Source organism: Alligator sinensis, unplaced genomic scaffold (genome assembly GCF_000455745.1).
Source record: "Alligator sinensis unplaced genomic scaffold, ASM45574v1 scaffold1322_1, whole genome shotgun sequence".
NCBI classification, from domain to species: Eukaryota; Metazoa; Chordata; order Crocodylia; family Alligatoridae; genus Alligator; species Alligator sinensis.
The window spans coordinates 2,269,355-2,280,655 of record NW_005842116.1 but is presented as its reverse complement, the minus strand read 5'-3'; the positions used below and the strand labels follow the sequence as shown (position 1 = coordinate 2,280,655).

Genomic DNA, 11,301 nt, shown 5'->3' with positions numbered 1-11,301 from the left:
GTTTCCCCTCACAATAACACTACCCCTCCCTTCATTCACAACCTCTTGTCTCCTCTCTGGCACTTTCCCAGAGAAACTATCTACTTCCTGGGTCCTGACAACATCAGTCTGCTAGCTCTTAAACATCCCCTCTATCCAAGCCAGGGGACAGAGCCCTGGGGCTGATAGGAGGGAGGCAGGCAGCATCCATATGCGTTTGTCAAAAATGGGTTCTAATCCTCATGCTACTGTAACCTTGGCCTCAGTCTTTCCATCTGTGAGATGGGGATAGTGGCTCTTCCATTTCTCTGCAGACCATAGTGAGGGCTACACCTGACAAAGGTTTTAGCAGAAACCTATTTTTGGCAAACTAAGTAGAGTGCAATCAAGCACTGAAGTTTGCAAATTTCCATCAAGCTTATTGCATTGTTTTGGTTGGAAAAAAGAAAGTCTGAGAAAACTGAAATATTTTGATTTTTTTTTGGTTGAAACTGATAGCTCATTGTGAGGTGTACTTTGATCTCTGCTCATGAAAGATTTTTAAAAGTTCAAAAAGGATGCCACAAGTTGCATTTCACCCAAAATGAATTCTTTTCAGTTTAACAAAAACTGCAAGAATTTTGTAATTGACCCCAAACATTTTTTTTCCCACAGGTCAAGAAAACGAAAAAGTTATTCACATAACTCTATTGAAGATTAGTGTTGTTGCATTTGAAGGAGCTTTGAACACAAGGAAGGCTTCTTAAAAACTGAGCATAATTATTATTAAAGTTTCTAAACAAACCTGGCTACTTTTATCACTTGGCAGCCCTTTTCCCAAATGTTAAAGGCGTTAACCCCAGATTTCAACTTTGACAATCCCCTTGTCACTCCCAACGCCCCATGCGTCCTCCATATTCAAGAGTTCTTGTTCTAAACTATCTTGGCGTTGCTGTGAGCTGCTACTCTCTACCTCAGCAGCAGTTGCTTTTCAGTAGCATACGATTCCTATGAAGATAAAGGGAATTTCCTCCTTTCTATTCAGGAAAAGACCTTCCCTGGGACTCTTGTATATTCATTCAAGGGGGAGATTTTGCTTTCTCCTTATATACAGTGTGTAGAACAAAAAGCTCCTTATTTTTTATTTGAGACCAGAAAATCGGGCCTGAAATTTACCCTTAGGAGCAGAGTCTATACATACAGGCCAAACAGCCTCCTTGTTACTGACCCCTTCATGCTGATCTGCCAATACCCATTCTTGATGACATTTAGGTAGTGGAAGCTCCCGGTGTAGTAAGCTGGGTCACTTCCTCCAAGGATAATTTCCCCTCCAGGTTGCAGGTGAGAGTTCCTAGGACACAAAACACAATAGGGGTGCTTTCTTCCTTGCCCATTGCCTGGAGCAGGCTGCTGGAAGTCCTCTACAGGTAAGGCCCTGCCTTGTAGGTCCCCATGTGCAGCAGTGGCCAGGTGACAGGAGTGAGAGGAACGCAGGATGCTGTGGAGAGAGTTAGTGCACAAGGGTGACTAGAATTGGATGCAAATGGTGGGAGTCTCAGATTAGAGTCTTCCTGACAACCTCCAGCAAAAGCTGCCATGCAGGATTGCTTGCAAGGGGCCATTCTTTAAAGGTGGAGAGTCTGACTAAGCTCCACAGTCCCAGCGGATGCAGTGGCAGAGCTGAAGCGCGCCCATTTGGGGCACGATTTGGGCAAAGCTGGCAGAGCTTACCACCCAGAACCAGGGTGCAATTGTGATTGTTAGTGCAGTGACGTCCCAAAGAGAGTCAGGGTTTAATTGTCTTCTTACTTCGAAGCTCTGCAAAGAAAAAGAGACATAATAAAACAATGATCCTGGCTGCATCTGCCCTCAGGCAAATGCATAGCCGAGTGGCCAGATCCTTAGCTGGACTCAAGTGGTAAAAAAGTGACCCTGATTTTCACCAAAGCAGGACACCCTAAAAATGTAGGACTATGGGGGAGGAGGCCTTCAGATGCAGCCATCCCCTGCTGTCGCATCACTGTGAGCAGGCACGAGAGCCAAAGCTTCAGCTTCTGACTCTCATCTGTAGGTTGTTTCTCGTCCTTCATTACCGAGTGTAATTTTACTGCTCAGACATGCAAGGGACTGGGGGCACCCGTGTGAGTTGAGCCCAGGGCAGGCAGCTCCTGGGTTAGCTTTGCCAGATGCCTTATGCTGGAGCTGGCTGGGAGAGGGATTTTGTTGCCACAGCCACATTGGAGGAAAGAGCCAAAGGTTTTGCTCCCACCAATCTTTTTTCTTTGCTAGGTTTTGATTTTTCATTGACAAACTGATTTTCCCCTTCACTTTTGGCTGCTGAAAAACTGAAACCATGTTCAGTTTTCAGGTTGTTTGGGTGGTATGTATGTGTGTGTGTAGGGGTGATGGAAATGTGATGTATGAAGACCAAGAAAGTAAGTTTTCTTCTGAAAATGTCTCTTTTTAACAGAAAGGCCTTTTTCCACCATGCTATGCTAGGAAAGCATCATGTGCTGTGAACCCAATGAGTACTGAGTTCTGCATGCTTGCAGGGTTGAATGCTAGGTACTCACACTTTGCAAGACATGCACACACCTGAAACTCTCCCAGTTCCCCCAGCATAGATGCCTTTTGCTCCCAGTGTTACCCACCTACTATAGTAGACAGAGAACTCTTCCTCCTTCAGGATCTGCTGAGAGAGGATCCGGTCGAACACCGGGGTGATGCCGTCGATGGCTTGGCTGGGGTAACCCATGCCCAACACCCCATCAAACCTGGCAAAGATGAAAGGGAAGGCAGGCAGAACCGTGGCTTCTGCAAAGACCTGGATGATGGGGATGTCTGCCACCTGGGGAGAGCGGCACACGTGACAATGCAGCCTCGGGTAGGAAGCCACAGGGTCACACACACGTCACACTAGTTCACAAACACACAGGCTCTCAGGGAATGGAGCTCTGCTGAATTATACTAGCTGGGGACCTGGCTACTCAGCCATTGGGGGTTAAAGCCTGACTCTAGGGAGTCTTTGCACTGACTCTGAATGGGTTTGGAGCAGGCCATTCACTAGACCTCTGTTTATCCCTAGCACAGCATTGCTGGTGCTTACTGCTTACCATGACAACATCCTGGCTGAGGAAGCCTTTCACGCTCCCTGTTCCGTACTGGATAGCAAAGCCCGTTCCATTCGCTATGTACGTTCGGGACTTGGAAGAGTCGTAGCGGTTGTGAGAAACTGGGAAGAAGACACATATCCAAAAGGAAAGATGGAGGGAGATAAAGTCAGCTGGCCTGACACTCGGTGAAACCTTCCCATCCAGCTTCCATCACTGCAGCATGTGAACATCTCACTGACTGACTGCCCTGGTCAAGAGAGGCTGAGTAGTACACCCATTTCACAGACAGAAAAATGACCCAGAGCCCATCAGTGTCAATGCTCTCACAAGGAAGCCTTTAACTGCCATGGACTTTGCACCATGCCCAAAGAAACTTTAAGGCTTGCTTGAGGTTTCTCAGGGAATTATTTCCAGGTCTACAAATAGACCCCATATCTCCTGGTTCACCATTTAGTGGCTTCACCACAAGAGCAACCTCCCTCCACAGCAGTCTGCAGCATGCACCAGGTCTCCTACATCCTTAAACCCTGGGGATTTGTTCCGAGATGACTTTCCAGCCCTTTCCATCCCCCCCCGCATTACCTGGCATGTACCACCACTGAGGGTTTGAATCCAGAACCATTCCCTGATCTCTGAACTGTTTGGAAACTGCATTTCCCTAACATTTCACTCTATGTGATGGTAGTGAGGTCTCCCCTCTGTGGGAATGGTTCATAGATTCATAGATGTTAGGGCTGGAAGGGACCTCAGTAGGTCATCGAGTTCAACCCCCTGCCCTGGGCAGGAAAAAGCGCTGGGGTCAGACAACCCCAGCTAGGTGCTTGTCCAGTCTCCTCTTAAAGACCCCCAGGGTAGGGGAGAGCACCACCTCCCTTGAAAGCCCAAGGGAGGTGCTGTTATTGCAGAATAGACTAGGTCATGGTTATAAGGTTCAGTATGTATCCTGCAGTACCACCCTGCTATTCTGTGCTATGAGTGCCTTTGCGCAGCATAGTTTCATCCACTTGCAAGCTAGTTCCCTCTGAAGACAAACCCTGGCTGTGCACCCACAGCTTCCTCCCCTCTCTGGATCTGACATCCCTTTCCTTCTGAAATGGATACAGGGCACTGCAAAACCCGCAGGAAATGGGGTCTGACTCTGCTCTGAATCCAGCTGGGAAAATGGAGCAATTCCAGATGCACACCACATGCCCAGAAATCACAACCAGGCCCCGCTGTGCCCCATGGCTCACCACAGGCGCTGTAGAGGGGGGAGCATTTGTAAGAAGGCACCCAAAGGTTGGCCGAGCCGGTGTCAAAGACCACTTTGAAGGTCTGCGCTGGTGTGCCGATGCTGATCTCTCCGTAGTACTGGGTCTGGAACATACGCAACAGATGGGAGGCAGAATGAGACTGGAGCAGAGGGGACACTGATCTGTACGTGGGGAGTGTCCCATAGGGAAAATGACACATGTCCCTATCAAGGTATCCTCTGAAGAAGAGGATCCTTCACTGAGGATCTCAGAGCCTTTAGCAATCATGGATTACTGAAGCCATTGCCAACCATGCCAGTAGATAACTGTCATCCTCCCAAAGGAGACTTGAGTTCAGTTCCTGTTCCCCCACAGACATTCCCACTTGGAGGGGACTACGGTGGATGCAGTGGCAGAGCTGAGCAAACTATTTAAACCTAGATCTTAAAATGTATTTTCAGGCCTTGACTGCTTGGGCATAAGCTGAGTGCTTCTTTGCAGCTCAGCTGCATCAAGAGTTAGGAGGCTCTGCACATCCCAAGAAGAGGAAATTTAGGGGAGAAGATAGGTGCCTCCAGCACCTGAGAAGGGGCTGTGAGTATCTCAGTGGTAGCAATTGAGCCCCCATGGGCCTAATCCTACAGGGTTTCAAATGCCCCATGTTCAAAGGGACTTAGACACATACGAGCCTCAGGGTGTCTGCAGCACAAAGCAATGCCAGGATAAGGTTTGCTGCTCCAGCAATGCCCCGGACCAGAGTGTGAGGGGGAACTCACATCCAGGTAGTTAGTGAGGATGGTGGGGGCCGTCCCGTTCCGTGGTCCCGTGGCACGGGCGTATTTATTCTGCTTCAATTCAGGAAAGACGTCCGCCACGCTCACGCCCATTTCCTGCAGGGTCTGGCGAATCGAGGGCATCTTCTTCAATGGGATCCTGCAGGTTCGGGGAGAGAGGAATAATGCCTGGTGCTTCAAGTGGGGCAGGGCCAGCCTGGTACATCATGCCTGGCAGTTTGTTACACATCCTCTCTCTGCCTCAGGACAGACAGAGCCAGATGCTCTGCAGGGATCGCCGACACCCAGAGGCGCACGCCAACCCTTGAAAACCCCGTGATGCTGTTGTTGAGCAGGGCCTGCTCCTGCTCCTACCTGATGTATATCAAGAGAGATTCCCCTAGAGCTAACCAAGCCCAGCACCAGATGGGCAGAGAGCAGAACAGAGCCTGGAGAAAGCACTGCTGGGGTGACAGCGGCTTTCCTACCCGCCAGTCGGTAGTGCCTGCCTAGTCTGGGCAAAGGCATCTCAGTCACTGTAGATGGCAGCAGATATCTGCAGCAGAACGCCTGGCGGGCCCAACAGCAGATCTGCCGGGCAAGTGCCTGCCGAGAGTCTAAAACCCCCGACTACTCCTGAATGCCTCACTTTCCCTGAGCCTGATGAAGGGCGTGTGAGCCTGAAAGCTTGCAGAAAAAGAAATATTTTTTACAATTTCTCAGTTGATCTAATAAAAGGTATCATCTTTGAACCAAGAGTTCTAGATTTTTGCCTTTTCAAACAGCCAGGGCATTCCCATGCTTGTCCCAGTGCAGACTGAGCCAGGCAGAGAACTAGGAGACAGAGGCCCCAGGGGTCCAGAGCACAAAGTGATGGGGCTTTGCAGACTTCGAAGGGCAGCCAGAGGGAATGGAGGCAGCTAGATCTGACACCTGGCTGTCTCCTGTCAAAGGGGCAGAATGTGCCAGTCTGACTTGGCATTTGGCTACTTTGGCAGGTCATGCCCTGAGACTACTCAGAGCCTCAAGCAGGCACTCAGGACGTTGGCTTGAAGCCTCATCCACAATGACCCACACTGCTGTGCCCCAAGAGTGGTATGGGGGCACGGGGGCAGCACCCGTGGGGAGGGAACAGCACTGCTTCCTGCAAGGCCACTTCACCCTGAGGTACGTAGGTGACACCCAATGACAAGTCCACGTGGGACTGGACAGGCTCACAAGCCTCCAAGGGTACAGGGCATCATTTGCACCTTGTAGCTTCTTTTTCTTCCCCATGCTCCCTGGGTGCTGTGTCCCCTGCAACCCATGTGGCCCAAATTCCCATCCTGTCTCTAGATGCTCATGGCTAGAAGCAGCTTCTTCCCCCTGAAGAGGAGATCAGGCTGGACCAATGGTCTGTTAAGCTGAAACTATTTCTGCTTCCTTTGGCACAGCCTGATTGCAGAGAGGGAATGCCCCCAAAACACCTGCCTAATGGGCACTGGTCCTTCATACTCATTTTCTTTCCTCCACTTTCCCCTCAGGCCTGTCCTCACCTCCAGTTCTCCATCTTCTCCTGCCAAGTTAATTCTCCCTCTCTTGTCTCTATCCCAATCTAAAACAATATCTTTGCCTTTTCTCTTTCTGGTAGTGTCTCTTTTCCCATGTCTGTTTCCTATCATTTCTTCAAGCCTAGGATTTTCACTGATTTTCCACACATAACATTTTCACTTATGACCTCCTAGGTGCCGGTTTGACTGGCAAGTGAGATGTCAGCTGCAAAGACTGCCAATGCAGTCACTTAACTAGAACCGTTGCCCTTTGATCTGAGCTGAATTACTTCTCATGGTCTCAGCTCATTGCCTAGAAATGGAGCCCCAGCAAGAACATTCCAGTTTGAGCCCAGGCCAAGCTTGAACTCTTAGATAACCTTCCCTGCCCTATTGGGGCCTAACATCATCTCCCTCCAGGCTTCTGCAACAAGACTAAAGAAACACTCATTTCCCAGTGACCTGGCTTGAGTTCTCACCTTTGTCATTGCATTTGCACCTGTGGGGGGAATCTGGAGTTAAGCCATTAGTTTCAGTGGAGCTGCTCTGAATTTACCCAGGCATCTATAAGAGCAGAACCTGGCCCTGAGCCTTCATCTGGAGACAACTCTCAAGAGCAAGGGACTACATTGGGGTGGAGATTCAGGAAGAGGGTACTGTAAGCCCCCTGCTATTAACCTCATTAGGAGGGCCTTAGAGGTGCCAACTATTAGCTCCCTGCAACTGGTAGGTAGACAGTCCTGAAACACTGATACATGCTCAGGATGCTTTGTGCTGGGCCCACCACAAAGTCTGGCCTTGAGGACTGAGCATCATGCAGCCTCTGCTTCCCTGCTTTCAGAACCGATCTAGGATTTGTATCTAAACACTTTATCTTCCTCACTTTGTTTTTTAAAACAAGAGATGCTGCTGTTCAATGCAACCTCCCATTGGGCGCAAGAGCAAAGAATGTCCAGATCTGACCAGGATCTATGCAGACAAGGGGGTGAGATAAACTGATGGGGTGGTCCTGCTTTCCACCACAAGCCACAGCAATGAGAAACAATCTGGGAATGTCTCTCTCTCACTTACACACACACACACATACCCCCCGCCCCCACCACCAAGCCATTAGCACTGTGCAGCATGGTACCTCTGTAAGGCATCCACTGTACAGCAGAAGAAGCTGGCCACCCAGGCAACCATCAGAAAGACCCAGCATTGCTGCATCCTTCTGCCTCGTTGCATCTGCGCAGGCATCTCTCTCCCTCTCTGAGACAGCAGATTCCTTCTCATGTCCTGGGAAAGGAAAAGCTCCTTGTGCTTTTATAGCAGAGTCTCTTGACTGCTCATTGGTGGAAGGCCGGGGGTGATAAATCTTGCCCATGGGGGCACTCCTGATGCACAATGAGTTTGACCTCACTTCCTGGCCAGGGCAACTTGGCTGGGGACATGTACGCACACACAACACAGTATATACTGGACATGTCCCAGCAAGGCAGGTACATCCTGGCAAAGACATTATGTAGAAGGATTCATAAGAAAGAAACAGCTCCCTGGAGATACCGTGCAGTCTTCTCTCTGAATAGCCCTTCTCAAGCTCAGCTCCAAACATCTGATGATGATGGGTATGCATGGGATATGGGCCAAACCCCTGCTGGAGTAAACCAGGACTGTGCTACTAGAAGCAGCAGAGCGAAGATGACTTGCCCCATTGTGGGTGAATTTGTTCATCTCCATGCTAGAGCTGGGGGAAATGAGGCAAGTGAAGTGGAGACATTTCCCCCTAAGCTGAGAGCAGAACTCAGGAGTCCTGGCTCCCGGCTTCAGTTCTGCTTTAATTGCTCTGTGGCACTACTGCCACTGAAAAGATTAGGCAGTGGGCCAAATCCACTGGCAGGTGTAAATCAGTAAAATTGCACTGAAGTCATAGAATCATAGACAATGAGAACTGGAAGGGACTTCAGCAGGTCACATCTAGTCCGACCCCCTGCTCAAGGCAGGACCAGCCCCAACTAGATCATCCCAGCCAGGGGAGGTCATTCTTCCTGCCCCTTGGGCAGGGGCCTGGACTCGATGATCTTCCGAGGTCCCTTCCAGCCCTAATGTCTATGAAATGTCTATTCCAGCCTTTCAAATCAATGGAGAGACACCCTTTTACACCACACAAGAACCTGACCCTCCGCCTTTTTTAATGCATAACATCATGCACAGAGCTAATACCCTTGTAGGTGTCACATATTGGTGAACGTGGCTTGAGTATTGGTACTGAGGTGGGATCAGCACCTCTGAAAACCAGGCCACTTATTCTATTATCAATCATTATCATCAACACATTATAATTAATTAATATTACTACTACTAATAATAATTTGCATTATCAGATCATGGGGCACCCTGGGAGGAACTCCACGGTGCTCGGTGCTGAACAAACACAGATGACAGACAGGACCCCGGCGTGCGACCTGGCCAACTGTATATTCACCTGTATCATGCTTCTCTGGCCCCAAACCAGTGCCTGTTCTAGCTCCCTGTACCTACTAGTCTGGTCTTGGATAAAGCAGGAGAGATTTCAGACGGGCCTTCAGGAGTCAGCACAGGGATCCAAGTGTCTTTATTTACAGTAACTGTATTTTCCCACAGGCTGCAAGCACATGGATTTTCCAAACCCAGTGGTCTCCCTCCCTTCCACCCTCCCACCCCCACCCCAAGGGCATTCCAGGCCCTGAGTATGAGCCCAGGCTGTCAGCTGGCCTTTGAGCTGTGTGTGGCATAGCCATAAAAAAGCAGGGTGTGGGAAGTGCCGATTTAAATAAGGGGCTGGGATTCACAGAAAGCTCTGGGAGCAAGGGAGATCTCAGTTAACTGCAGGTGAGGCCTGGAAGCCAGGAACCCTCTCATGCCACCAGGATTGGGGCACCCACTGAGATGGTATCACTGGCACATAGCACTCAGGAAGGGGACTGGATGTTTATTAACCTTTCCTTGCCCCCTTACATGTCAGCACAACCACTTCTACAATAGGAGCTGGTGAACAGGGGCAAACGCACGGAGTCAGGGCTTCCCAGGCACTCCCCTGCTTTGCTTCTTGCAGGGAAATGTTTAAGTGCCTTTGAAGATCTGGGCCAAGGTACAAAGCAGTGGAGAATCACGGCCAGGTTCCCCACTTGAGCAAATATTCCTAGCTCCATTAACACTGACAGAGGAGCTGACCAGCTTCATCTACACTTGCACCTTGTGCTGTTAATTGCACCGATGCAGAGCTAATGGCCAGGACAAATGACATCCCCTGAGGAAGAACATTCAAGGGGGCTGCTCATCCAACGGTGAGCAAGCCCCTGATCTCCTGCTTATTCCAGTGACATCTTTGAAGTCATTGCATGCACCAGGAGCAGCCCCACGACCTGGTCTGAAATGCATGACTCCAAAAGCAGTTGAAAGACAAACAAGTCCCAGTGGGATCTGTCTGCAGGCTCTACTAGACCCCTTAGCTAAAGTGTTTGGTTGCTGGACACCCCAGCCAGTTGCATGGGGCACAACCGGAGAGGTACTGATTAACCCCGCTGGACACAAGGTGTGGCAGAGAGCTCTCAATAACTCCTGGTCTAGTTTGCATCCACGTCCATTGGAGTCCCTGCCTTGCGCTCGGTGGCTGCTCACTCCAGCCCTTGGCAGGCTGAGCCAAAGCAGTGAGCTCAGCAGCTTGGGGACCCCAGTGGGAAACTACTCTGTAGGCAATAAAAAAAAATGTTCTCGGAAGGAAGCCGGTTGCATAACAGCTTGCACCACGACATGCTCAGCTAAATAAACAGCCCCATGCCTGCCCACTTTAAACCACATCACTGTTACTCTGCTCACACTGGGAACGGTGCCAGTGGCAGCAGGGAAAGCCCATGGGCCTGCAGGGGACCATCCTGGCCCCAGCTGCCCTGACCAGGAGACCAGACCATGTCAGGAAGGAAACCAACCTGTTCCTTTGTCATGGACCATTTCAGAGCTCCCAGGTCTGTACTCCCCACAGAAGCAGTTAGCATGCAGGCCCCAGTCTCCCACAGCCCAGAAGCAGTCTGGGACGGGCTGGGAGTTGGGGTCTGCTAGGGATACAGCCCAGACTCTACAAACATGGTGCCCCAGTCAGAACCGGAGTGTTTAACCACTCCACAGATGCAGTCCATGCCAAATTCGCTGCTTGTTTCTGACCCCTCTTCTGACCTCTTGTTTCTGGCCCCACGGGACCATCTCTCACCAGGCTGGTCCTGCTCAGGGAAAGCCACTCTCCACCCCTCTCAGCACCTCTACAGGCCAGGACCTGGCAGGGTCACTGGCAGGCTCCCTGCTTCCACGAGCCAGTTGTGCCTGACGTCTTTTCCCACACAGGGACATGAAGCCTCTGTCCCCCTGGGACCGGGGGCAGTGGGGCTGCGTCACAGCGGGGCTCCCGGTGCCCCCTCTCATCAGGTTGCTGCAAGAAAAAGGTCACAAGCTACCAGCCCCTGCTTGTGTACGGGATCTCTAGGAACATGAGAAAGAGCTGAGCAAGGAATTGGCAGATATAACCCCCCTTCCAGGGCATCCCCCAGGCGTTGTTTATACTGTGGAGCTGAATGCCATAAAGGAGAGGCCTCAAGCTTTCATGTGGTATCAGGAGAAAGGGGCTTGCTAGATTGATGACTCTTGGAAGGGAAGTGGGGGTGAGTCTCATGGTCCGGGGGGGACA

General features: G+C 50.5%; 1 protein-coding gene across 2 annotated transcripts in view; it reads right to left on the bottom strand.

Moving 5' to 3' along the window:
• Nucleotides 1–7,862, bottom strand: part of REN (renin) — a 9,260-nt gene extending 1,398 nt beyond the window's left edge. Inside the window, exons 1-7 of one of the 2 annotated variants that reach the window (XM_025205421.1) lie at nt 7,738–7,862; nt 5,080–5,236; nt 4,304–4,427; nt 3,072–3,190; nt 2,610–2,806; nt 1,768–1,776; nt 1,186–1,309 (exon numbers count right to left, since the gene is read on the bottom strand). In XM_025205421.1, coding sequence (XP_025061206.1) covers nt 1,186–1,309; nt 1,768–1,776; nt 2,610–2,806; nt 3,072–3,190; nt 4,304–4,427; nt 5,080–5,236; nt 7,738–7,844 — 837 coding nt within the window. In that variant the 5' untranslated portion in view covers nt 7,845–7,862. The remainder of the gene's footprint in view (nt 1–1,185; nt 1,310–1,767; nt 1,777–2,609; nt 2,807–3,071; nt 3,191–4,303; nt 4,428–5,079; nt 5,237–7,737) is intronic. The other variant, XM_025205422.1, reaches the window with a different exon arrangement.
• Between the last annotated feature and the right edge of the window lie 3,439 nt (nt 7,863–11,301).